The sequence below is a fragment of the Echinococcus granulosus genome (assembly GCF_000524195.1).
Source record: "Echinococcus granulosus chromosome Unknown EG_S00042, whole genome shotgun sequence".
Taxonomy (NCBI): Eukaryota; Metazoa; Platyhelminthes; class Cestoda; order Cyclophyllidea; family Taeniidae; genus Echinococcus; species Echinococcus granulosus.
In genome coordinates this window covers 405,929-429,941 of record NW_020170422.1, presented here as the reverse complement: position 1 = coordinate 429,941, position 24,013 = coordinate 405,929, and the positions used below count along the sequence as shown (strand labels likewise).

Here is a 24,013-nt window from a genome sequence, read left to right as displayed (position 1 = left end):
GAACGCCTCAGGAGAGGGACAGCGTGCCGGTTGGATCCAACTTCCTCGACACTCCATCTCCTCCTCCTTCACTATAGACGACGCTTCTTCAACCAAACCGACTGGAAGACCAGTGAATGACAATGGTCCCAAGGGCGGCGGATAATCACTGTCGATCGGCAAGAGACTGTGAAGAGAGGGAGGAATCAAGATGAGGTGGAATCAACTGTCGAAGAGCGAGGGTGAATTTAAAACCACTTGCCTGTCAAAGAAGTTACGAATCTCCCAGAGCTGAAGAGCTTCCTCAGACACCCACTCCTCCGTCTTCTTAGCATCGCGCCTCGAGGAGGAGGAATCACCCTGATCCTCCACTCCTTGATCTTCGTTCGTTTTGACATCCTCCCCCGCCTCGTCTTCTTCCATCAGTCGATCCTCATTGTAGTTCGTACGACGCCGACGACGGTTCGAGCATGGAATGCCGACACGCCAGCCTTCGTCGGCAGCTGGATCGTAGTCGGGGTCAGCGAATCGTTTGCTTCCACGACCCGAGCGTCGAGAGGTAGATGCGTCGCTGTTGCCACCAAGAGAGGGGTGTGAGTTGCCACGTGCAATACGCTTTGAAGCGGCTGGCTTTTGAACTGAGGTCTCTACGAGGAAGTTGGCTCGTAGCCAGTACTTATCCTGTAAGGGTAGTCAGACAGAGTCCAGCAGTATTTCGCTGAAAGAGTGGCTCAAAATAGAAGGAGCGTTAAAATAAGCAGTGATTTTTATTTTAATTACTTTCCACGAGCCGACTTTTACGACGGTGGAGTGGAACGCCGCGATGGCCACTCGGATCCTCCGTGTGTCTAATTAACTATTAACTATTTTCAAATTTGTATGCCTTGAAACATCCTCTGCAAATTCACACTTAAAATTTAGTGAGGACGAAAACGAATGAACTTTAATGAACTCAAAATGACGTTTATGTCCTTTACCCGAGGTTTAGTAAGATATCACATTTTCAGATGCAAAAGAACGTATTAAATACTTAATTTATCTGGAAGTTAGATAGAGATCAAGATGATGTGACTTTGACTCCTTTGTAGAAATCTAATAATGCCTTAGAAGTGGGGGAAGATAGATCGTTTTGTCCGGGCATCTAGACATGGGCACCACATGCTCCGTGTACCCTACCGTCTTGATCAACAGTAATGTGGGCTGACCCACCTGCAACCGCTTGTAGCGCAACCACAATGACGTGGCCTTTTGAAGCTGTAAAACAAGTTCCAATTTGACGCGAAGGCACCTGTAAAATGCTAGTTGTCCGAGCTTCGTAAGCTCAATTTCGCGCTGCTCGTTCACCATCTCGGTCATCCTTCTGCCCAGCTAAATACATACACCATCCCTTAGTAGAGTTCATAATAATTTTTAGGCACCATAAGGAAACAGATTCATAAAGGACCTTCGTTACTTGAAAATTGAGGGTATCCCCAGCCTCAAACCAAAAAGATATATCAAAAATAATGCAGTGAAACCCGCAGTAACGTTATAAACCTTTGTGCATCAATCCGACTTCCAGTCCGATTACAGCCAACGCATTTCACAGTGCCAATCGTTTGATGACAAAGTATTTTTGCATCAAACATTTGACTACGAACCCCCTTCAATCTTTTGACACGAAGAGCCGAATCTGGGAAAACAAAGTACAAGGATCAACTTTGTTACCAATTTTTAGTTCCAAGTTCTACACAATGACTGGTGATGGAACAAAATCACAATTCAACGTATTGCAGTCGACTTCTAGGAATGGCTTACTAAGAACACGATATTTTCCTTTCAAACATTCCATTAGGATAAAGTTATCACGAAAAACGGTTGACATGGAGGATATGCCAGCTGAAGAAGTTCCTACCAAAATACATGGGATTTATGAATATCATCCAAATCCGTATGAAATACACCACCACCAATGAAATGTGAAGCTTCATTGTATAACCTCAGCTCCTGGATAGCGCATTATTACAATTCATTGGAAAGATTTCTCCATCTTAGGCGAAAGAATGAGCGCGGGGAGCACAAATGTAGACTTTCAAAACAAGAGCTATTTACTAAGATAATGTTTGTCTTCATTCTCCAGCAACCTAACAGCTACGTTCAACATATGTAACAAACAAAACTCATTAATGCATGAGAGGGGAATAAGAATAGCGCAAGCTCACCAATGGTTTGATAGCCACAACCCTTCGCAGTGCATAACCGCCACCATGACCTTCAGAGATGCTCTGTTTAAGGTAGTAGCGATCCGCCATTAGCGTGGCGTCTTCGCAAGCGGCTGCGGAGAGTATAATCTCATCCCACCGAAGAGAGTGCCAGAGGAGACGCAAATGTGCTGCTAGGGTGGCCATGGCCACACCGTAATGCGAGGGCGTGTTCAGGATGCCACAACTCGAGGCGGCTGGCTGAAGAAGGATTTGGCGCAAACGGAAACGCCACGCCTCCGCGAAACATGGTCGAGCAGTAGGGTAGGACCAAGGAATCTACGGGTGTTTATAAAAAAGAATAAACGCTACTGGTGATTGCATTCAAATACATGTTGCTAAAGAGGGCAGATACCTGTGTCGACACAGAAAATTTCATTATGTTAGGCGCCGAGTATTGCAGCTAGTAAGCAAATTGAGTAGGTTGTTTTACCGATAGACGAGTTGGGAGTGTTGGTTTACAGATGGCACTAGCAATGTTTGAGTAACGTGAAGCATAAGTCATTACATAGCAACCAACATTAGCGGAAATTATGCGCTTTGGAGAGATGGATATTGCAACTAATATAGAAGCAAAGTTGCAAACGATGTGGCCTGATAATTTTAGAGCAGGAGCTAAGAGCATTTCTGGGCGGTTTGATTCTGCTTAAAATTTCAAGTAAGCGCACTCCCGACGTGCAAATGATACTTAAGTATTGAATACAATGCAATCCTCGAACCATTTAAAAAAGCATTTCTACACCTAATTAGTAGAAAAGTGTGCCTACCGAAGCCAATCGTTTTTTCTCTGCCTCATAGCCTGGTACCTCCTTCCTACCAGCTGCAAGAATCAATGCTCGCAAGTTCACCCGACTCAAACGAAAGAGATTTGTCACGGGCACCGAGGTATCCTAAAACGACAGAAAAATCAAGACCTCAAATATTAGCAGAGGGAATTGAGGGAGGTGGGGAGTAAAATCTCGTCTGCCCACACCTTATCGACCTCAGGGTAAGTGGAGGAGACGCTAGACCCGAATAATTTATCAGGCGGCCAGGCGTAGGGATTAACCGAAGGCAGATGCTTGGGTAAAGTGAGAAATCGTCGGCCCTTCGATCGTTGGTTGGCTGCAGTTGCCGCCTTAGCAGCGCGATTTAGGCGCGCCAAAAGGGAGGTGGCATGGTTGCTGAGGGAGTAAGGATTAGCGGTGGAACGACCACACCGAGCCACCATAGCCTCCTTCTCTTCCACACGAGCACTCAGCTCTGCCAGCTGCGATTCCAGATGCCTTAGCTGTAGAAGACATCATTAACTATGGGCTGCTTGTCTACCTCCTTACGGGTAGCATTAAGCAAAACTGACCTCCTTGCGAAGATTGAAGAGTTCTAAGTCAACCTGATGTAATTTGGTGGCAGCTTCAGTGACAGCTTGGTCGAGACTCGGATCCAGTTGCATTGGCTGCGTTACCACTCGTACCATTCGTGGACGCAGGGACGGTGCCAAGTTAGACGAGCTAGCGAGAATCTGAAAATACAGGAATGATGATAGCCAATCCCGCTAAAAATTGCCACAATTCAAATAGAACTTAGAAACGGTTATCACGATTCCACTTTTATGGGGGGTAATTTACTTGCTCTTACCTAGGATCCAGACCTCTAAAAGAATTACTTTTGATAAAAATTGTTCTGCTAGCTAAAATTAAAACGTGCAAATTCGATGAATCTCGATTACCAAGTCAGATCGGAGTTTCGCTAACCGGTACGACCATCAGTAAGAATTACTCAATTTCTTGCCAATAGTCATTTATTTTACATGCAAGAGGCAGTAAAGTAGGGTTCCGTTTAGCATTTGTACCGAAAACTGTCGCCGCATCGACTCAGAGACAATTTCCCATTCGATTTTAGCAAGCTAATACTTGAGGACCAAACAATTTCATATGCACTGGGAACTAAGATAATAACTAGACGGAAACTTTTTTAGTCATGCTAGCAACATCATGGGATGACATCAGTTCCAAGTTCGACCAAAGCCTCAATGAATACAGGTTCAAATAATAAAGCCATACCTTCCTGTCTGATGCGACCCAGCCACAAGTAACACATTTATCGAATGCTATAGCTGAGATGAAGGATTAGTAACCAACTCCTCAAGGACGGTATTTCCAGTGTAGAAAATGAATCTAATTCTCACCGTTTGTGTGACCTGATAAGAACAAGGAGATCTAATTACGTGAAATTTCCATACAGATGAGAGAACAACTTACTGATAATCTTTGAAATGAAACAAAATTGCCCTACAGAAGTTATTTTCCTAGGGTAGAGCAAAACCGCCCCTTCAACTAGCACGAAAATGATCGAGGAGAATGCGTTGGCTTGAAGACAGCAAAGAACATTTTCGCTGTATTGCTTTATGAAATGATCCCATCGTCTCAAATGCGTAGAAGTTTGAAAATGATGGAACTAGTGCCAATCACCTTTCCAAAGATTGGGTTCCTTAAATTAGGCAGCCGACTCAAATACCACCTTTGGAAAAACCGGTTGGCTCATTGAGAAGTTGGGAAACAAGTGAAGGGAGAGAATGAAGTAATTTGCAGATGAATTTTAAGGGTTATGTAGGTTGCACAGAGCAAAATCATTAAACAGCTTCTCCGAAAAACAGTAAATTGGAATAGGTAAGAAGATATGAAGCGAATGACCGTATTAAAATATAAAATAAACGCTTTCATCACTTTACAAATGATCGCAACTCACAAGGAACAAATGTACCATCTAAAAAAGTTATCTGAGCAGAGTAGTGAATGCAGTATTAAGAAAACACTAAAAGCATAGGGGAAGGAAATTCACAAATTATAGATAAGTGTGCAAGAAAAAAACGATCCTTTCATCAATTCCCCGAAGATCATATTGTCCTAATCCATTTAAGTGAGCTCTCTTGACACAATATAGAACACGAAATCAACGAAAGGACGAGAATTACGCAACTTAAAGATGACGAAATTCGCACAAAATGTGAAAGACTATATACCAATCCTTATAATCAGTCAGTAAAGAAGCTTAGAGTTAAAATGCACCAATCCCCCTCCTTCCCATGCAAAAGACCAGAGAAACGAAATCCTGGGATGATGGACTGATGCACCAACATACAGGTCTACTTGCAGGTGCTAAGAGAGGTCTAAGGGGGGGTGCCCGAACCACTGGAGACGGTGCTATTGAGATGAGGGAAGGGGCACCGGTGGCGCTGACGGTGACTGGCTGACCAGCTCGAAGAGGTTGCGGCACTAGCGGCCGCGGCCTCAACCCTTGCACAGATGAAGACGATGGGGTGGTGGAGACCACCTGGACGAAGTTGAGCGGTGTTCGGGACGCCGACGTCACTACAGAAGCACCACCTCCAGAAGTCATGGAGGACACAGTGTTGGTGGTGGTTAGGGGTAGACTTGAGGGTGTAATTAGTCGATAGCCTGCAGGCAGAGTTGAGGCCTGTGTTACTATGACACCACCGCTTGAGGAGAGCTGTAGTACAGAGGTTACCGAAGATAAGGGGTTCTGTTTTCAATGGCAAGAAATTTAATGAAAGACACGAAACTTACTTGTATAAGAGACTTTTGTAGGGCAGGTTCTGTTGAAGCAGGAATTATTAGGTTTCCGGTTCCAGAGGCTAAAACGCGTCAACAAAGTAGCTATGAAATTTTAGAACCATTTGGAGCATAAAGCACTATGCTTTACAAAAGCATTTCAAAACGGGTTATGCACTTCATTCAGTGGCTGTACGAGTTCAGTTTATAGCGAATAGCATTTCGTGTTTTGAATCCACTTTACTGTACTGCTCACCCTTGGGCTGCAAAGGATAACCTGACTACGATAGCACCTCTTTACAGATAAATTGGGAATTTCGAGTATCATAGGTCAAGACTGTCGTGTGGTCTTCGGTCCTAAGTACAGGCAGGGGGTAAGGTTATGGAATGAATAATAATTAAAATGCAGCCAAAAAAAAAAACAAAGTACTTCATTGAGTTTTGTTAAAGGTAATAGAATGAAAAAGGGATGCCCATACTTAAATATTTACTTTTTGAGGAGATTTAAGATTTATATAAAGATCTCTGACACTTTAAAGCAATTGCCAAGGTTGTCATCTTTTTGAATAACCCTTCTGTAGATGAGTTAAATAAAGGATGAAAGAAAAAAGTGCGAATCTACAAATACAACTTATGCCTAGCTCAATTCAACTATCCTAAGAACCCGTAGTTTAGTTTCGAGGTTTGAGGAAGCGTCAAAGTCCTATGCCTTTGAGAGTAAAGGACGCGATTTCCGCAAATACCTTCTGATAAAATGTTTTTCAAAAAGTCCTAACATACTTAAAGACAGTCGACGATCTACTGCTAGATGTCGAAGGTGCTACATCTTGGTATGCTAATAGGACATAACTACTGACTCAATATCTGTATCACTTGGCTTATGATCATGCATGGCTCTCGTCTGATTCACATACAAACAGATTTCAAGTAGCCTGCTCATTGCAAGGTAAATGCTTCACCACAACCCTACTGCAACAAAAGCGACTAGTTTCGCTGATGCTACTTAGGTGAATATAAGTAACATATCCGACCTACCACCAGTAGGTGCTGAGGGTGGATCGACCGCCTGGATAATTTGGGTACCTGCGGGGGCTCCCGGTGGCGCACGCAACACCCTTACAAGGCGCACAGGTTGCCCACCAGGAGCGGTAGGGATAGGAGTTGGCACTACCGTCACTCCACTTCCACTATCGGCACCACTCCCGACGACTTTCGCCTCCACGGGAGACTCGCCGTTTGACGTCTACGATAGGGAGATGGTAATAACTCGCGGACAGGAGTAGAAATTAACCTTGAAAATAAATAGGAACGCCAACTTGCCGACTGATTTATCTGCACAATACCAGGTGCCTTCCCTTCAATAGCAAGAGCGAGCAAACTTTTCCCTGGTGAGGAAGAAGGAGGGATCAGTGCGCCCTTTCCAGACACAGTGGCGGACACTGTCCCCGTAGCAGCAGCCTGTTTCAACAAACGAGAGTATTTTATACCTAAGGAATAACATTATGCAACCGCTATCAGTTAAACAGATCAGCGAACGAACCCTGAGAGGAGACTTCTGGGCTAGCCCGTCCACTTTGCCCTCAGGATCGTTTTCAGTACCGTTCTCGTCCACACCGTAATCTTCCTCATCCTCGTCTCCCTCGTCCCCTTCCAGTATACCATCATCATCATCATCATCTCCAGCACCGTCAAGTTGGGGCACACTACCACCACCCCGAGCCCAGGATGAACCGTCTATCGCCTCGTCATCAGAACCGCATTGGCGAAGACTGAAGTCCTCGTCATCACGGTCGATGTCAACCCGACCCTCCTCCTCCTCCTCTTCATCTTCACCGAAATCCACAACAAAGTCAGGATCAACGCTCTTTGTCTTCTGGCGACGGGAGCTTCGACGAAGGACATTTGATCTACAAGAGAGAAAGAATATATAGGACAGAAGAGGGATTTATTCAAATTACCCTTGAAGAAAACTCACCCTGTGGTGCTACTGGCAGGTCGAGAAGAAGACGTAGCTGCGGATTCCTCGGACTCGGCACTTTCACCCGAATCGTAATTGTACTCCTCTCGCTGGAGACGTCGGGATGCCACTGATCGGTTGCGTCCGGGAGTCATTGAAGCGCGCGATTTGGCACGTCCGCCGCCTCCTCCACCGCCACCATCACGTAGAGAGGAAGTCGACGGGATGGTTCCTTGATAACAAGACTGGTTCAGACGTTGCTCACTAAGCTGTTTCATCTCCGTTATCGCTGTTTGACGTGATTTCACGGCTCTAGCATGTTCTGTGCGAGCAATTTGTGCCTCACTAGACAATTCGCTCAAGCGCGATTGAATATCGGCCACTCTGGCGGCCACGGTTTCGCGTTCCATTCGCAACTGATCTAAATCTCCACGGGCTACTTCGCTAGCAGCCTGATCACGTAACGCCGCGGCTTCTCGCATGGCTAAAAGACTGTCCAATCGAAAATGCGCCCTTCCACACTGATGCGTCTTGCTTGTGGGCAAAAGGGGAAGAGGTGATCTCGCAGGTGGTGGAAAGAAATCCCCGCCACCTATTCTGAGACACTGCAACAGATGCGACCGTAGTTCAGGGGTGTGTCTAGAGTAATGAATAAATAAAAGCACCGCCATATACCTGTGAGATGTTAATAACACCATCTGGTTGATTTCGGAGAGCTTCAGGAGGTATCGTGTAGACGCTGCGCGGAACGTTTTGACATAGCGGCACTCCTGTGATTGGATGCACTCTATAATCAAGGGCCGCATCCTCGGGTAGAGGTGGATGCAGATCCTAGAAGAATGAAAAAACACACCCGGAACTAATAATCTCTGAGTTAAAAGGTAGAGACACGCATTTGTACGCTCAACTCAGAAAAACATAAATAACGAATACTAAACTAATAAATCACAAATCAGCGCACAGTGTTGGCAAGGAGCTCAGGTTTAACTCCCCAACCCAGCCCAAGATGAGCCGGTCTGTCAATATTTGGTTTGGCTGACTGTAAAGTCACTGTCTTCAAATATTTTTGGTGGCGACGCGTGGCGCTAACCCACTGCCACCCATCGCCTCCCAGACGTCGGTACTCCTCTCCCCGCGTCTTCCACACAGTATGTCGAATCGGCTGAATAGTTTTGGTTCGCACCAGCGTTATTGGCGCTGCATTAACCGCCGCAGAGGAGCGCTCCAACGCACGTATTCGCTTCTCCTCCTCCCGTTGAGCAGACGTAAAGCGATCCAGTTGAAGCGCACCTATAGTAGCCACTAAAATTGTTAATCACCGCCACTTTCGCATACAAAATTTTACCATTTGAAAGAGGACTCACTTACCGATGGAGGAGGTCCAAGTCCGCTGAAAGGCGACAGGACGAATAGCAGCTTCCAGACGAGCCAGGAGGTCAGCAAGTTCATGAACAGACGTGGCCTTAAGAACAGCCGCGATCCAGTCCTTGCGAAGCAAACGCCAGACTGGACATAGAGCTGCAGCTGGAAGCTACCAAAATAACAGCGTCATTAGAGCAACTCAGGTGGACAATCAAATTCTTGCAATATCACTCACCTGTGCTTCCATGAAGCAGAGAGTAAGTTTCATGGTGTGCAGCCATCGCAGAGGCCCAACGGCATCGGCCCTTCTGTTCACTAAGTCTGCCTCAGCTGCACTGTCTAATGATTCCTCGCCAATGGCGCGTCGAATCATCTCGGCACTGGCTTCGGCGTCCAACCACCGCCAGGCTTCAAGAGCCGCGTCGGAGAGGCAGAACTTGTTGACCAGGAGGCGCCGCTTCTCGCGTTCGTCATGTTGTTGCGGACGGTTGAGGGCAATGTTCACCTCCGCTAACTCGGCTGTCTCCGCCGTAGGGTTGGGCACGAAGAGACCCTGGGAGAGAGTGTTTGTCCAGCTTCGCCAGCGTTTTGAGGGGGCAAGGTGGACAGAACTGGACAAAGGTGAATGCACTAACGCAGGCCGTGGCTCCTGCAAGGGTGAAGAGATAAAGACGATAGTTTCAGCTGCAAACTGTAATAGTATCATATTAATTCTATTTGAGATCTAAGAAAAGGCAAGCTAACGGGAAAATTGCTGCATCAGACGGCTATTAGGCTTACCTGTAGGCAACGTTGCAAGAAAAATACTCGGGCATATACAAGACGATTTCAAATTCCATAATCAAATTTTCCATACATACAAGTTTTATTCAAATAAAACATACATTTTCAAAACCACATTTGATTGAATTGCATCCAACTTATTGCAAAAAAAACACAAAAATGAAGCATTTCACTCAAAGGTGGAAGGGATGAACGAAAATACTCCTTTTGCATTTACGAATGAAAGATGTTAGTTAGAAGAAGGAGTAAAATAATTAATATTCATCTTTACACCGTCATAAAGGTCAACTTGATACAAGCGGAGCGAATAGTGATTAATGAACTGAAGTAGGAGGACGAAATCTAAACGTGGCACGCAAAGCAGAGCCATAGATTCAAGACTGACTACTCTGATGAAAAACCTGGCAATGTTACAGGCAGGTAAGTGTAATTCAGTCTCAGGTCACTCCAAAATAAGCTAAAGATCTTGGAAAAGCAATTGAGCTAGTGTAACTACTATTATCAATGTCAATTACTGGTCTAAAGACAAAAACCGAAGGTAAAAAATGAAGACAAAAACAAATTCTCAATTGGAGGACTCGAATCGAGGGCGCAAGCAGACGGCAAGGTATAGCTTATCCAGTGAACTTGTCGAAATTACGCAACGCTAGAACCCATTACATCATTACCTCTTCGAAGACCGTGAAAAAAGAGGAAGTAAAACTCACCGAAAGTCGTTGAACATGCACATCAGGTGGCAGTGGAAAGTTTTCAAAAAGACCATCCTGATTGTGTACCAGGACACCACCAGAGAGCTCCAGCACAAAGGCATTTTCCATGAGGGACGAGGCTGTCTCACCACCACTGCCGATATGATGCAACGACTGCGAGTTGGAGAAAAGAGCAGTTAACTGAGCGGCTGTCAGTGCCGAAGGGAGAGGCAGCACTGGCGGCCACTTTGTCAACTCCGTCGCATCGCCATCTTGCTCCTCTTTCTTCACATCGACTACGCTTTCAGTCGCTTCAGCTTTCTCTTCACCGCAGTCATTTTCATGTTTCGTTGATTCGGCTATTGGTAGACGCCAAAACGTGATAACCACCAATTGACTCAGTGTTTGCTCAAATCAAATAATCAGCTTACATTCTTTCGGCTCGGATTTCATGGCAGCCTGCTTAGATTTCTGCTCTTTCGCCTCCATCAGCGCAATTACGGTGTCAAGTTGAACGCAAAGCGCGGGTTCCCATTGGGTTGAGAGCCTCTGGCGAACAGAGGTGATGCATTCCAGTGAGGAATAGTAGTAGACGGGTGGTTCGTTGGCATAAGCAACGGAAGGATCGCAGGCGCCCTCCACACCACACTCAATCTTCTCGCCACCCTCTCCAGCCTCCTCTTCTTCATCATCGCCTGTGGGCTGCTCCGCCTCACGTCTCTCCCATTCTTCGTCCCGCACACCTTCCGATAAACCCGGTAGCTCGGGTTCACACTGGGCAAAATCCACTGGTTCGCTGGAGTAGGCGAAAAATAACGCTTACGTGGGTGGTTATGTGCCATCTCAAGCGTTAAAAACAACTACCAACTTACACAAACAGTCGGCCTTCCATGTACCAATAGACTCGGCCCGCTCTGTCATAGCCCAGCGGGGAAATCCGAGTCTCTCCACGTGCTTTCGGAACCTTCCTCTCCCCATACACCTCTTGCTCGGTTTCACAAAGAGGACAATGCCACGAGGAGTTTGGCACGGCCTCGAGGGGTGGTGTGAGACATGTGAGATGGAAAACAGCGGGACAAGTGTCGCAACAGAGTACCTCACCACTTTGTCTACATATACGGCAAAAGTCGTCGTGTGCGATGAATCCCTCGCGAAGTATGTCAGCGCGGACAGGACCAGTGGCAAGAAATAGGCCAACAAGACCTCGGAGTACGGCTAAACGCTGCGGCAGGTCAACAAAAGGGTATGAGAAATCCAAGGGTATGACACTATCCTCTGGATAGAAGAGAGCAGAGGTGACAACGGCATCAGCCCCGCCGCTGAACGTAACTGCCGCGATTGGACCCGACGAAGCGACGGTTGCGGTGTTACCGACGCGAGCAAGAGCTGCCAGAGCCGCAGATTCACCACGCTTCACACTACTGAGGTAGAGGGAAAGAAAATATGGCCAAGTATATCGATCTATGATGAAACTCAGAAGAGAGACCCCGTCCTTGCAGTCTGGGGGACAGAGATGTGTCCCATTGGCTTCGTCCTCGGTAATGAGAGCATTTAAAAGGGTTATGTGAACTGCTGCAATAAGATTTGAGTTTTCGTTGGCCAATAAAGCGGACAAAAAGTCTTCCAGCTGGAAGGGAGAGAGTCGCAACAAACGACCGTATCGTCGAAGGGTTTGATAGATTGATAGAGCGTCGAGAAGATGTTCTGGGGGACATATGAGGTCCTGAGAGGAGGGTGGAAGCGTCAGTGGTGGTGCCCGACGGCGCAGGACGACGGGACTGAATCGAGGAAAATCAGGTACTGATGTGGATTCTAAATTCGTCCCAACACCATTTCCAACCTCGTCAAAGTTGTCATTTTCCATGGCAGGTGGTGGTGGAAAATCAAGGACCTCCTCCTCCACGGCATAGTCGTTTAAAAGCGACTGTTCTCCATCACTTGTTTCGCTGGGTTTGGATGAAGACTAAAAACGCCATGGTTTTTTGGAAATCAATTGCATACTTACCTGAGCATCATCATTGGAATTTGCGTACAAATGGGCGAACGGTATTTGGGTACGCGGTCGCCCAGGTCTCCCGGTAGCTCTTGATCTACGTTCCTCACGTTTTAAACGCCGTTGGCGCTGAAGCTAAACTCAACAACGAATCGACATTTATCACCGAGCTATTCATAGTGTTAAAACAAACCAAAGAAAGGGTTGGTGGGAGTTGGAAACCCCTACAAAACGCACCTCCTGCTTCTTTTTAATCTCTTCAGCTTCCTCTCTCTCCTTTTCTTCTGCTAGACGCTGAAGGAAAGCATCATCATCGGATTCATCGTCCACAGGAACAACATAGTCGCCTTCTTCATCATCACTTTCAATCCATGGTCGTTTAGGATCAATTGGCCGCTTTCGCGGTCGACCTCTTCTAGATTTTTGTTGTTTTTGTCTTTTCTTTGGCTTGGGTTCCTCAAATTCTGATCTTCCACGCATGACTACAACGAAAATATTAAAAGAATGGAAAGTGACATCAACATAAACTTAGTAAAGGCAAAAATGGAACAAAATAGAAAATAAAATGCATCAACCTACCACCTTCTTGCTTAGCTTTAGACTGTCTATCAATTAGTCTCTGACACAAATTCCGATCAGCGTCTTTCTTTGTAGAAACGCTGCATCCGGGCTGCAAATCAACCCATTCTGAAGGATTAATGAATGTTAATCTTGGACGTTTCTTGGACCCCTGGCAATGACCACCTTCTCGGGGCGCGCTTATGCCTTCGGGGTGATTAACCGAATCACCCATTATTTCTGATTTTACTCAAGAAATATTATTTGTCAAGGTCACGAGCGATTGATAGAGCTGAAAGAATGGATGGGATATTCTTGCTTTAAAAAATTCAGTTGTGCAGTAAAACAAATGCTGGAGTGGCTAATTTAGCAAAAAGATGAAAAACAAAATTTTAACCATAAATTGCAATAATATTTTACTAAAGCAAGTAAAAACACGAAAAATGCTAAAAAAATCTAGTGTAACTAAGTATAAAAACTGGTTAAGACGACCCTTATAAATACCCATCTGCACAGGGTTTGCAGTTCATTTTCAAGTTGTTAGGTATGTGCACGACTAAATAACAGTATTTTAAAGAAGACCAGATTAGCAGTTATAAATTTTATGCAAGTTTTGTGAAGATTCCTACTTAAAGTCTGCACATACTAAATCCCATAACAATTGAATTTCTCTATTATTGCATGCCTTCGCTTAAAAACGAGCTAGTGGTCAGCTTTTAAGCTATATTGTCCACGATTTTTTCAAATATGACCGATGTGGTCCCTGCAAATTTTTACTCTATATTTAATGTCTCGTTTACGTAAATGTTTATTATTTTCGTGTAGGTGGCCGGAGGCTGGTGGGACGCGCGAGGGAACATGCCGCTGATCGAGCGCACTACTCGCAGTGGCTAAGGTCCCGCGTTATCAAACATGGAGTCTAAACATTCATCAAACTGCTGCGCAGTTCTGAGGGCAATGATCGCGATGGTTAAATCCCGCAATAGTATCAAATTTTACGAAATTCCGAGACTTTGACTTCTACTAGGTTTGCTTGGACAATCAAAGGAAATTTGGTTGTAGTTACTTTCGTGATATAAAACGGGCATGGACTCCTTCAAATAGATGTCACTCTTGCCTCTGTAGCGTCCTGAGTCTTCCCTGAAATTGTAAGAAGCCATGTTAGTGTGTCAGTAGGTATGTTGCTAACGCCGAAAATGGCCAAGAGGATATTGTGATGGCTCAAAGGCCAAGTCACTTTGTTCCGAAGAAACAGATGCCTGCGCAGTCAAAGACCGAATTAAATAAGCTACCGAAGCACTACATATGCTCTGGAACCCAATCATTAATTTCGAATTATAGTCTTTATAGACTTAGAAACGCCAATTTTCCTAACCCCTTTTATTTTATTTATTGGCTAGTAGGGAGTTAATCGGGCTGTGGCAGGAGTGATTTCTTGTCTGTAAATGACCAAACGTTTGCATGTCCTTCGACAAAAAAAGTCCCATATTATTATGTGGTCGCTTTCTCTTTTCGCCCGTGAAACATCATCATGATCACAAGCTTTATCACAAAACCGGTAGCCGCTAACACAGGCTTTCACCTTAAGCAAACCTGAATTCTAGTGCATTGGCACCGCGGAGATTTAGCTACATCTTTACGCACCTGTGTCTAATGCGGTTTCCAGCGATCACGAGAGCTCCCGCAGACGCGTCATTACATCCCTTGTTGCTTGTTTCATAATCGAAAACTAGAGATGGCCTGTTATTTGAATGATCTCAGAGTATAACAAATTCCAAAAAACAATATGGCCAATGCCGTAGCACCCCAAGTCCTCCCTAAAGGCGAAAAAAGGCAAGATCTCGGGCAGGATATGCACTATTGAAGTAGGGAAGGGTTTAGGAGCTCTTGGCCTGGCCCAAGAGCAGGTCGCGCGGGGAGGGGGGTACAATAGCAGAGCCCCTAAAACCGAGAGTTAGGCAAACGACTGACCTATTACACTGGGGAGCCTATGTATGTAACTACTTCAAATCACTTCATTCAAGGAGCTCGACAGTTTGCAAAGAAAACTGAGCTTCTTGTGACGCCACAATCTAGTGCTACAAAGTTGGATCTGAAAACTGGTATCCAATAGAGTCTCATAGTCGAGGCAGACTATTTGTTAAAAGTCCTAAAGCTATTATCAGTACGGATTAAAACCTTTCAAGTAAAATTTAGTGGGTCATAGTCAACATAAAATAATTAGGAATTTGCTTATGATGTTCATCAGATTACTCCTGAAGTTTGCCACTTTGAATACTCAAGATATTTCTTGTTAATAGGGACTTTGATCTACCTGAAACTAATCTCTGAATTACGAATATCGGCAGATAGATTTTTGAATCACAGTCTGGGATGGATGAGTGAATGGAAGGACGGACCGACGGACGCGCGGATGTGCGTGTCACTCAGCTGCATACACCCAAGCATACAACCAGGCACGCACCCAGCTCTAGCTAAGCACACACTTTGGCACTTTCAAATAAACATAACTACCATTTGCAAAGCTGCCGTGTATCCATTCCAAGCTCATAAAACCCACCACATCATGGCTTCTTGAAGTGTAGGAGTATACACAATCAGGGCCGAATGGAAGAAGCATCGGGTCTCTGCCTCCCCACCGATCGCACCAACGTCGCGGAGGCCACGGGCACCCGGCACGGATCTTGCATTGCCACGCATGGCGCCTGTAACAAATTTCTACGTCTCACCAAGTGTCCAAATCTCATCTCCAACCGCTGAATTGTTGTAGGACCTCAAGAAAGGCAAAGAGACGAAACTGACCCGCCTTGCTTCGTCCCAAGGTGTTGCAGAATCCGGAAATGTGCACAAGTGCAAAGTGGATATCTTTTTAATCGACGCTGGAAAGGAGTTATATAGCTATTGTGGTGGATAAAAAACGATATTTAATGCAGCATAATTTGAGGTGGATTACACAGGTATGTTTGTGATAAGACATGAAAGTTATAAATGACTGTCCTTTACGAGTCAGTGATTCTGAAGATGAATGAATGAAAAGCAGTTATTTACATACTTAAGGCTAAATGAGTAATTCAGTAGTACTGCGGAGCGATAGAAAAGTACGAATTCTAGTTCGTGAAATTCAGTCATGCAATCTCCATACGTTTTCCCACAATCCTCACAAATATTGTTTGATCAAAAGCTGGTACAATTTCCAGAATGATTCTCATAGTTTACTTTTGAGAACTGTATGGACTCGCAAATTACATGCCACTGTTTCCAAACACTAAAGCATTTGCCTATGTTAGCCCCTTGCCCGTACTCCCCACTTTCTCTCTACACCACTTTCACCTCTACTACTCAAATCGTCACATTTCGGTTGAAATAACCTGATAAAAAGTGATCCCAGTCCGTCCATTTCACAAGCCCAACCTACTCAAGCTGTCAAAGCTTCTCGTCTATCGCCTGTAGAGCGTTGTCCAGACGGTGCGGTACGCGGTAGCAAAACAGCATGCAAAAAATAAGTAATAAATAATAATTTGCAAAGTTCGTCAAGAAGCTCTCTATCATACTTGTATGAAAATATCAATGAGGTGACCACGCGATACCTCTTCCACTAGCTCGGTTAGAACCTAGATAAATAGTAATGGTTGAACAGCGCTGAAGTGAAAGAAAAGTGGCAAGAAGAAATAGACGTGAAATCCTGTTCTCATAAAACTTCTGTACTGGCATTAAATAACATGCTACATGCATTGAGGAGTAATAGAGTTCTATGGTAAGGCGCGTTAAAGAATGTGTACCCTAAACTGTCAAGGCTGCATCGCTACATCGCGAAGAAAAAGATCTATCTGTCCCTAGATAAAAAATGCTCCAAGGTTGTCTAAAAAGGCTCTACTACAATGAGTAGGGAAGTACTTCAGTTATTTGTGAATGAAAAAAATGTCCCTTTCAAACGTCGAATGCATTAGAGTAACGATCCAAAAACGTGATGTTGAACCTGTTCAACAAGGCAGCGAAGCTAATAAGCTCACTTAATAGAGATGAAGTACCTTTACTTCGATCCATCAAGGTTAATAAAATTAAAAACTTTATACAATAAACTTGCGAAATTGGATTTACGCCATGCAGACGCAACCATGCTACTTCACCTAGCCCATGCGCCTTTGATGATATGACAGCCAAGTTACACACAGACAAGGTCAATCTTTCAAAGCGATCTTCATTATGGAAGGATTAGAAGAGTGGCAATTCCACACCACGAGTGTTGAGACTTAGTCGTGGAAGACTGAATAGGACCATTGGTTGGTCGTACCCTGAAATAACCTCAAAAAAAATAAAAAGTAAGCGGTCTAGCTGCTCTTATCTCAGTATTGCTGGACACGTAAATGAACATTTCTGAACTTGGACTGCTTGAGTGTCATTGGCGTTTGGCAACAGCACTGATAGATTAGTCTGACGCATTTCTAGTACTCAGAGAGCGCTACTTCTTAAGTGTGCTATTCTGGTAAATTATGATTGAGCCTCCAAGCTCACAAACAAATTCGTTATTTTAAACCTTAGGCTGAATCACTTCGAAGTATCTCAGACGCCTAATAATACAAAATAATGCAGCACCTAGGTCACCTTTTCAGACGATGAGACGAGACTGCGGGACGAGTAGCACAACCGATGAAAACAACAAATGGAGAACTAGTTACGGAGAATTTAGAGTGATTTATGTCAGTTAAGACACCTCAAACACAAACAACCAATGATCACAGAAAAAGACAAACACTATTTATTTTGTAACAAAGAGAAAATACTAAAGAAATACTCCAGACGATCAAAACTTCCCATTCTCCTCATTGGAGCTCCGAAATTCACTAGCAGTCCTCTTTTGGTCTTCGATTCCCGTGTCTAAACTACAATGACTGTCCCAGCTTCCCTCCTCCAGTTGCTCTTCATCTTGCTTCTTCCTCCGTTTTCGTCGACGCACAACAAGTCTCACAATGAGAGCGATAAGGAGACCAATAGGAGTTGTGATAGCAATGATTATGGGCATAACAGCTCCTAAATCCCCCTGAGGCTGAGGAATCGCAGAGATGAGGATGAGAATACCCACTCCTACATTCTGCACGCCCGTTTCAATCGAGATTGCCACGACGACGGGCCAGGAGCGACGGCAGAGGAGGGCCATTAGGAAGCCGGCTACATATCCAATAACGGGGAGAGCGGCGCCAATGACAATGATGAGAGGATAGCGGCCCATAAGGCGAAAGATAGAGAAATTGGCGAAGGTGCCGAAACCAATTACATAGGTGAGGAAGATGCAGGACGTCGGTTGCACTCCTCGACGCAGTCGATCTGCCCAGGTAGGACGAAAGTGACGTATGAGGAGACCTGCCGTGACGGGGACGAAAAGATAGAGAAGATTCGCGGCGATTGGGCCGTAGGGCACCGCGCTGACGTCAATAGCGGTGAAAAAGCGAGCGAAGGCAAAAAGGAGCAGGGGCAGCATGCCTACAGCGAAAACACGCAGAAAAATCAGCTCCCTAAATGAAGCTCATCGGAGAAAAAGGGGAGCAAGCGGAAGGTCGTGAAAAATCCTGCAAGAGAAACAAGCAGCTAGACAAGTTTAGAAACTAAATTATGCGCCTGCCACGGTCCTTTTGGCATTTAAACACTACCCAGAAGGACCATTAAGAGATGAGGAATTTTATGTAGTTTTTGGCAACGACCTGACTAAATTGTAGACACATGTAGAATGCGGTTGTTAATAGTGGACACAACCTGAACTTCGCATTTGTTTTGAATCCTTATATGCATAACGACTGTTTTATAAACCTACTGTGATACTAGCTTCCCTGCTTTACAAATAGAGACTAAATCCGTTTTAAAGCCGCAGAACTTTCTTGCTTAATTCGTAGAGCATTTGGAAAAGGTATGGCGATAGAATTTTCATTACGCAGGTGGTTGAAAATGTGATTCTAGTGACGCAGTACTGGGACATGCATTACGGTCAAGAAGATCGGCCATTCTAAATGCTAAAGAACTGAATTCTACCATTGAATATCCTAAGGACGCCTGCAAGCCCAGAGGACACTCCTGATAGCCTTTCCAAAAGTTTCCATTTTCACGACTAATTTTCAAATATTCTAGAACATCGTGTTCCCGCTCACTCCTCCCTGGTTGGTCGATATCAAGTATAAATGCGCTTGAAAGGTGATAATCACTACAATGTCAAGGTCAGTCACTATAGCCACGCGTCACTAAAACATTCGAGTGACTTCGACCACTTTCACTGATCAACCACCAGCCACGTGTGTAGTCGTCGTAACCGCTGTGCCTAGGTCCCATTTACTGAGAGATGCGCCCCTTGGTAAGTGTGAGGGGGAGACAGTGACCCAACCGGGAAATGAAATTACCACGACAAAAAAAACGGAAGTGGCTAAAAGTAACTTATTCTCAGTCTTCTGGATTCAAAACGCCTCATCAAAGTTGATTTCCTAAGCTTAGTCTAATTGAGGGGTGCGTATAAAATGTAATGGTGATTGTTCCAACAGGTAATCTATCTTAAGGAGCTTTCTACAGCTACTCAATTATGACTAGAATGCATTCCCTTAGCTTATTTGGTTATCTCATAAACAAAACACCTTTGGTAGGAAGGTAACAAACAACTAGCACTACAAAAATAAGAAAAGACAACTTCAAAGGGACTACTAAACCACGCATCCAATCGTCCAACATGCCGACTATCCGCCCACCACTACGCTTATTCTATTACCTGACCAGCAGATTGTCGTATCAACACAACACCAAGTAGAGTCACTGTTGTTGTGCGGCACTAGGTCACAATAGCATTTCGAAAATTCTAGAATTCCTTCAATTATTAAAGGTCACGCAGATCGAAACATTGAAGATCCAAGTAGAATAGGCTACCACCTGACTCCTTTCGTGATCTTTTTGTAGATTACATCCCAGCCATAGGGGCTAATTTATGGCCGGACTCAAAAGTCTCTTCTTAAGACCAAGATTGAAATGGATAAAATCAACGGATAGACTGTTGGGCGACTCCTACTGAGATCTTTTTTGTTGGCTTACATTCGTTCTGGCCACGAGACAGAAATACATAAACGCAAAACTACCTATTCAAAAAAACACTTTAAAATCAAGGTGAAATGAACTTTAAAACTCGTTTCCAAAGCGCCACTTACAGATCCGAGTTCCTACTTTAAATACCTTACGTGCAAAAAGTGGATGAATAATCATTATCTCAACCAAAGGAACGATTAAATAGGTGAACCTAAAAGCAGATTGAATAAAACAGCGTTGATCAGGAAGTAAAAGACCCTAAATGTTTGGCTCGTATCCGAAAGTAAAAGTATCTCGCGTAACTAAAGCATAGAGCTTTAAATGCTTTGCGAGGGCATCAGCTTGACCTCCCAACGGGTTACTTATTAGCCTAGCATCATTGTTTATCATATGGCTACCCAAAAGTGCGCTATACGCCAAACGAAGTTATGGTGAACTAAACTTCCAAGATGAGCAACAACTTAGCTTACGGTTGTCGGTTCACAGTACGACTTTAAAAACTTCAAAATTCTTTCAGTTGTTTATAGCCTCATTATGCATACCTCCATTCGTTTATAGTAACACGCATTTAGATAAATACTACCAATTGTAAACTTTCATAGGCATTTGACATGCATAACGTCAAATGCCAGGCTAACGCTGTATGTAGATTTTGAATCAGCTGATCTCTCCGGAGTTTACCCTCAAATGGTTGCAAACTTCATCTGTATACCTTAGGTGACAATATACCAAACGCAGAAATCACAAAGGACAACCGTAACTGGAGCATTAATGAAGCAGTTCAAATTTTTTTAGCGCGGACGGCTTTTCGCACCAAAAATAATGTTTGTTAAACACCGTTCTGCTCTCCTTTTGTCGTATCATCTACAGACAGGACTCAGAAATTCATCTAATAGGCCACTTTTCTCGGCTTCAGCTCAAACAACGAAGCAGCACACTATTTGCATATGCTGATTCCTTCACATGCTTGCCTGTTTGCGCGGAATAAAGCGTTTGAGCATAGAGGCGCTTTTTTGCGCCGAAAGCGTTTCTTATCACAAATGTACTCATTGAAAGTAAATTCGTCATCTTAATTGACATTGCCTACAATGTTGTAAGACTGAAACTGATTACACAAAAGGGACTTCGCAGGAGTTGTAAAACAATCAAGTATTTGCATGCACCTAGTTCTATTTCCTCACTTTACCCACAAAACTGGACTATTTGTTCCTTCAAGCTGTTTATGTGAATGAAATTCCGTCTATAAAAATAATAAAGTGAGACTTGAGTGCCCTAAATAACCCCTAAACACCGTGAATCTTATAGTCAAACTTTCAACGATAATTCACTAAACCGCTTTAACTAAGTACAATCACGACGGCATTAAAATCCCCCTAGCTTGACTGATTTACTAAAATAGCAGAGCAGAATGCGAGGCTCGACAAGAGCGTCCCCTTAGGAATAACTTCGTAAGGCTTCGTAAACTGTGATTCATCTATTACGAGGTCACAAATATGCCTCAGTCAGGATAAGTGTGATGAAACTCAAACTACTTGTGGGAGTTTGACATCTAATTGAGTTGAAAAAAGTACTAAAAAAATGGCTCAATGTGTCTGCCTAGCACTCAATCACTTGCGGTGTCTCAACCTATCTAGGGCACAAGAAATTACGCAATAGTAAGGACATAGCTTGTTCACTTTCAGCCAAGGTAACAATCAACCAAATGCCACAAATTCCTGCCCTAGTAAACGAACAGCAGATCGGTGCTAAAAATGGAATTGAAACGAAAAAAAGTCCATCTCTATAAGGACAGGCACCTGATGACGTTTTGTAACCAATCTAATGGATATATGCTCAGGGATAATGGGGCTGTGATCCACACTTTTTCCAACCTAATTCACTCATTTTAAATAATCAAGACCTATAACAAGCAAACAGGCAACTCTAGTGACCCACCGAGAGCAGCTAGAGAACTAAAGAGGGTCATGGTGAGGCTAAGATCGAGATCACCACCGAGGAGACGTGTCCAGACATTTGAGGCACCGCCACCAGGACAGCAGCCACTGATGAAGAGGCCAAAGCCAAAAGCTGGATTGATAGGCGTCAACTTTGCCAGGGCTATGGCCACCTAGATAGTGGGAAGCCATGAAAACGATGTTATTCGCAGACTCAACCTGTCCAAAATCCACTAATATGACAGAAAATCCAGTTATCAATCTATCAGTTCATCGGAAATTAACACCTTTTAAGTTTCAGCGTTGCTAATTTGAACGTAATATAGTGAATAAATTGCAAAATAATATAACTCTGTTGAAAAGCCAAAATTTAATAAACTAGTACTGATCCCCACCTATTCTTTAAGCACTAAAGATGTGACGATGGAAAATTAGGCTCTAGTTCACAGCTAAAATAACAGCTTATGCATGGACTGCTGGCGCGTAGACACCAGCCAATCCAAGGAAGAACGCGCAAATTAATGGCCAATTCCACCTATTTATAAACCGATTAAAATTAAGATACTATAACACTGTTCGACAGCAATATAGCTAAAGCGTTATAGTTTTTTTATTAAAAAAAAAAAAACAAGAACAGCCCCGCATGTCAAGTCGATGAAAATGTAGAGATAGACATTCAGCAAAAGTGATAGACGATGAGGAATAGTAACTACCTCCGATTTCCCGAAAAAAAATCCATTATTAAAGCATAGGTCGCAAATGGACGACAAAGCCAACACTGAATCTCATGTCTGTCAGCCAGACAGCCAGAAGCATTAAAGATGATTTCTGGGAAAAATTTTCATATAAAGAGACAATAGCTTAAAAGAACAAATGCTAGTAAACCAAAAAAGATCAATATGGGTTACTTACGGCAGGCATAATGATAAACTGACAAAAAAATCCCAAAAGCGGTCCAATCGGTTTTTTTGCATAGGACTTGATAACATTAATATCGACCTCGCAACCCATAAAAAAGGTCGTCAGAATGAGGAGAATAATCAGACCGATTCGAAAGATCAAGTCAACAACTCCGCTTTCGCGAAGAACCAGCATTCGCACGCCCAGTGCCAAATGCGACCTGTCAGTGACGGTGACCCAGCCGACTATGTATGCATCACCGATTTGTGACACCACCAAGGGGAAGGTAACATTTTGGGTGGACTGATTTAGTGAGGAAGAAAAATTGAGGACGAGTGGAATGGCGAATCCGACAGAGACCGGGTAATCTGACGTAAAACTGAGGGAAATATCCTTATTGGAAGAATACGAAAGACCACATGCTAGACTATAGTTCCCCAAGTTTTCAAAAACCCGAAGCCTCTTGGGGTCACAGGAGACCGAAACAGTAAAGGAGCCAGCAGGGTCGGTGTAAGTGGAAATATAAGCAGTGTCATTTGCAGTAACGTGCTCTCTTAAAGTATTCCTAACATCCAAGTATTCCGTATCAAGTGGCAGGCCCCCGATCGTCTCTTTAGTAGAAACTACGTTTGCGAGTGTCAAGCAAAACAAAGCAGACACCCATATTAGTAGCGTCATGCGAAGGAGTTGTTAGACCCAGAATTATCTGTATCGTGCAGGCAGCATGGCTAAGCCACTATTATTTAGCCACATAAATTATAGAAAACCAATCAGAACACAACTTTTACAAATCCACCAATCAGAAGCAGAATAACCAGCCTTGAAAAGGCAACGTAATATGCACTAAGCAATACGATAAAACACCGCATTTTATGTCATTTGCTTGCAAATTTAACTAATTTTTGTGCATAAAACAGGGAAGTTAAATTATTGTATTTTTAACCGAACAACAGCCGCCTGACTCTGAGGAACTACTCCGTGATAGGAACACAGCTTGGCACCCCGCGCCTAACGTAG

At 44.0% G+C, this 24,013-nt stretch overlaps 2 protein-coding genes across 2 annotated transcripts; both read right to left on the bottom strand. All coding sequences in view use genetic code 11, as the record gives it.

The window, feature by feature from the left end:
- Positions 1 to 201: 201 nt before the first annotated feature.
- On the bottom strand, positions 202 to 13,347 carry EGR_05593 (Nucleosome-remodeling factor subunit BPTF; the record flags this gene model as incomplete). Its single annotated transcript, XM_024494842.1, has 22 exons — positions 202 to 660; positions 1,189 to 1,347; positions 2,181 to 2,498; positions 2,987 to 3,109; positions 3,193 to 3,489; positions 3,559 to 3,720; positions 5,340 to 5,708; positions 5,786 to 5,853; positions 6,806 to 7,013; positions 7,109 to 7,228; positions 7,311 to 7,677; positions 7,746 to 8,332; positions 8,403 to 8,558; positions 8,689 to 9,017; positions 9,096 to 9,258; positions 9,325 to 9,738; positions 10,580 to 10,920; positions 10,993 to 11,357; positions 11,434 to 12,524; positions 12,567 to 12,689; positions 12,792 to 13,036; positions 13,134 to 13,347. The coding sequence occupies 22 exons, from the start codon at positions 13,345 to 13,347 to the stop codon at positions 202 to 204; spliced, it is 6,678 nt and encodes a 2,225-aa protein (XP_024350762.1).
- Positions 13,348 to 17,913: 4,566 nt separating this feature from the next.
- EGR_05592 (Ileal sodium/bile acid cotransporter) lies at positions 17,914 to 23,674 on the bottom strand (the record flags this gene model as incomplete). Its single annotated transcript, XM_024494841.1, has 3 exons — positions 17,914 to 18,590; positions 22,098 to 22,269; positions 23,009 to 23,674. 3 exons carry the CDS (start codon positions 23,672 to 23,674, stop codon positions 17,914 to 17,916), a joined length of 1,515 nt encoding a protein of 504 aa, XP_024350761.1.
- Positions 23,675 to 24,013: the final 339 nt, after the last annotated feature.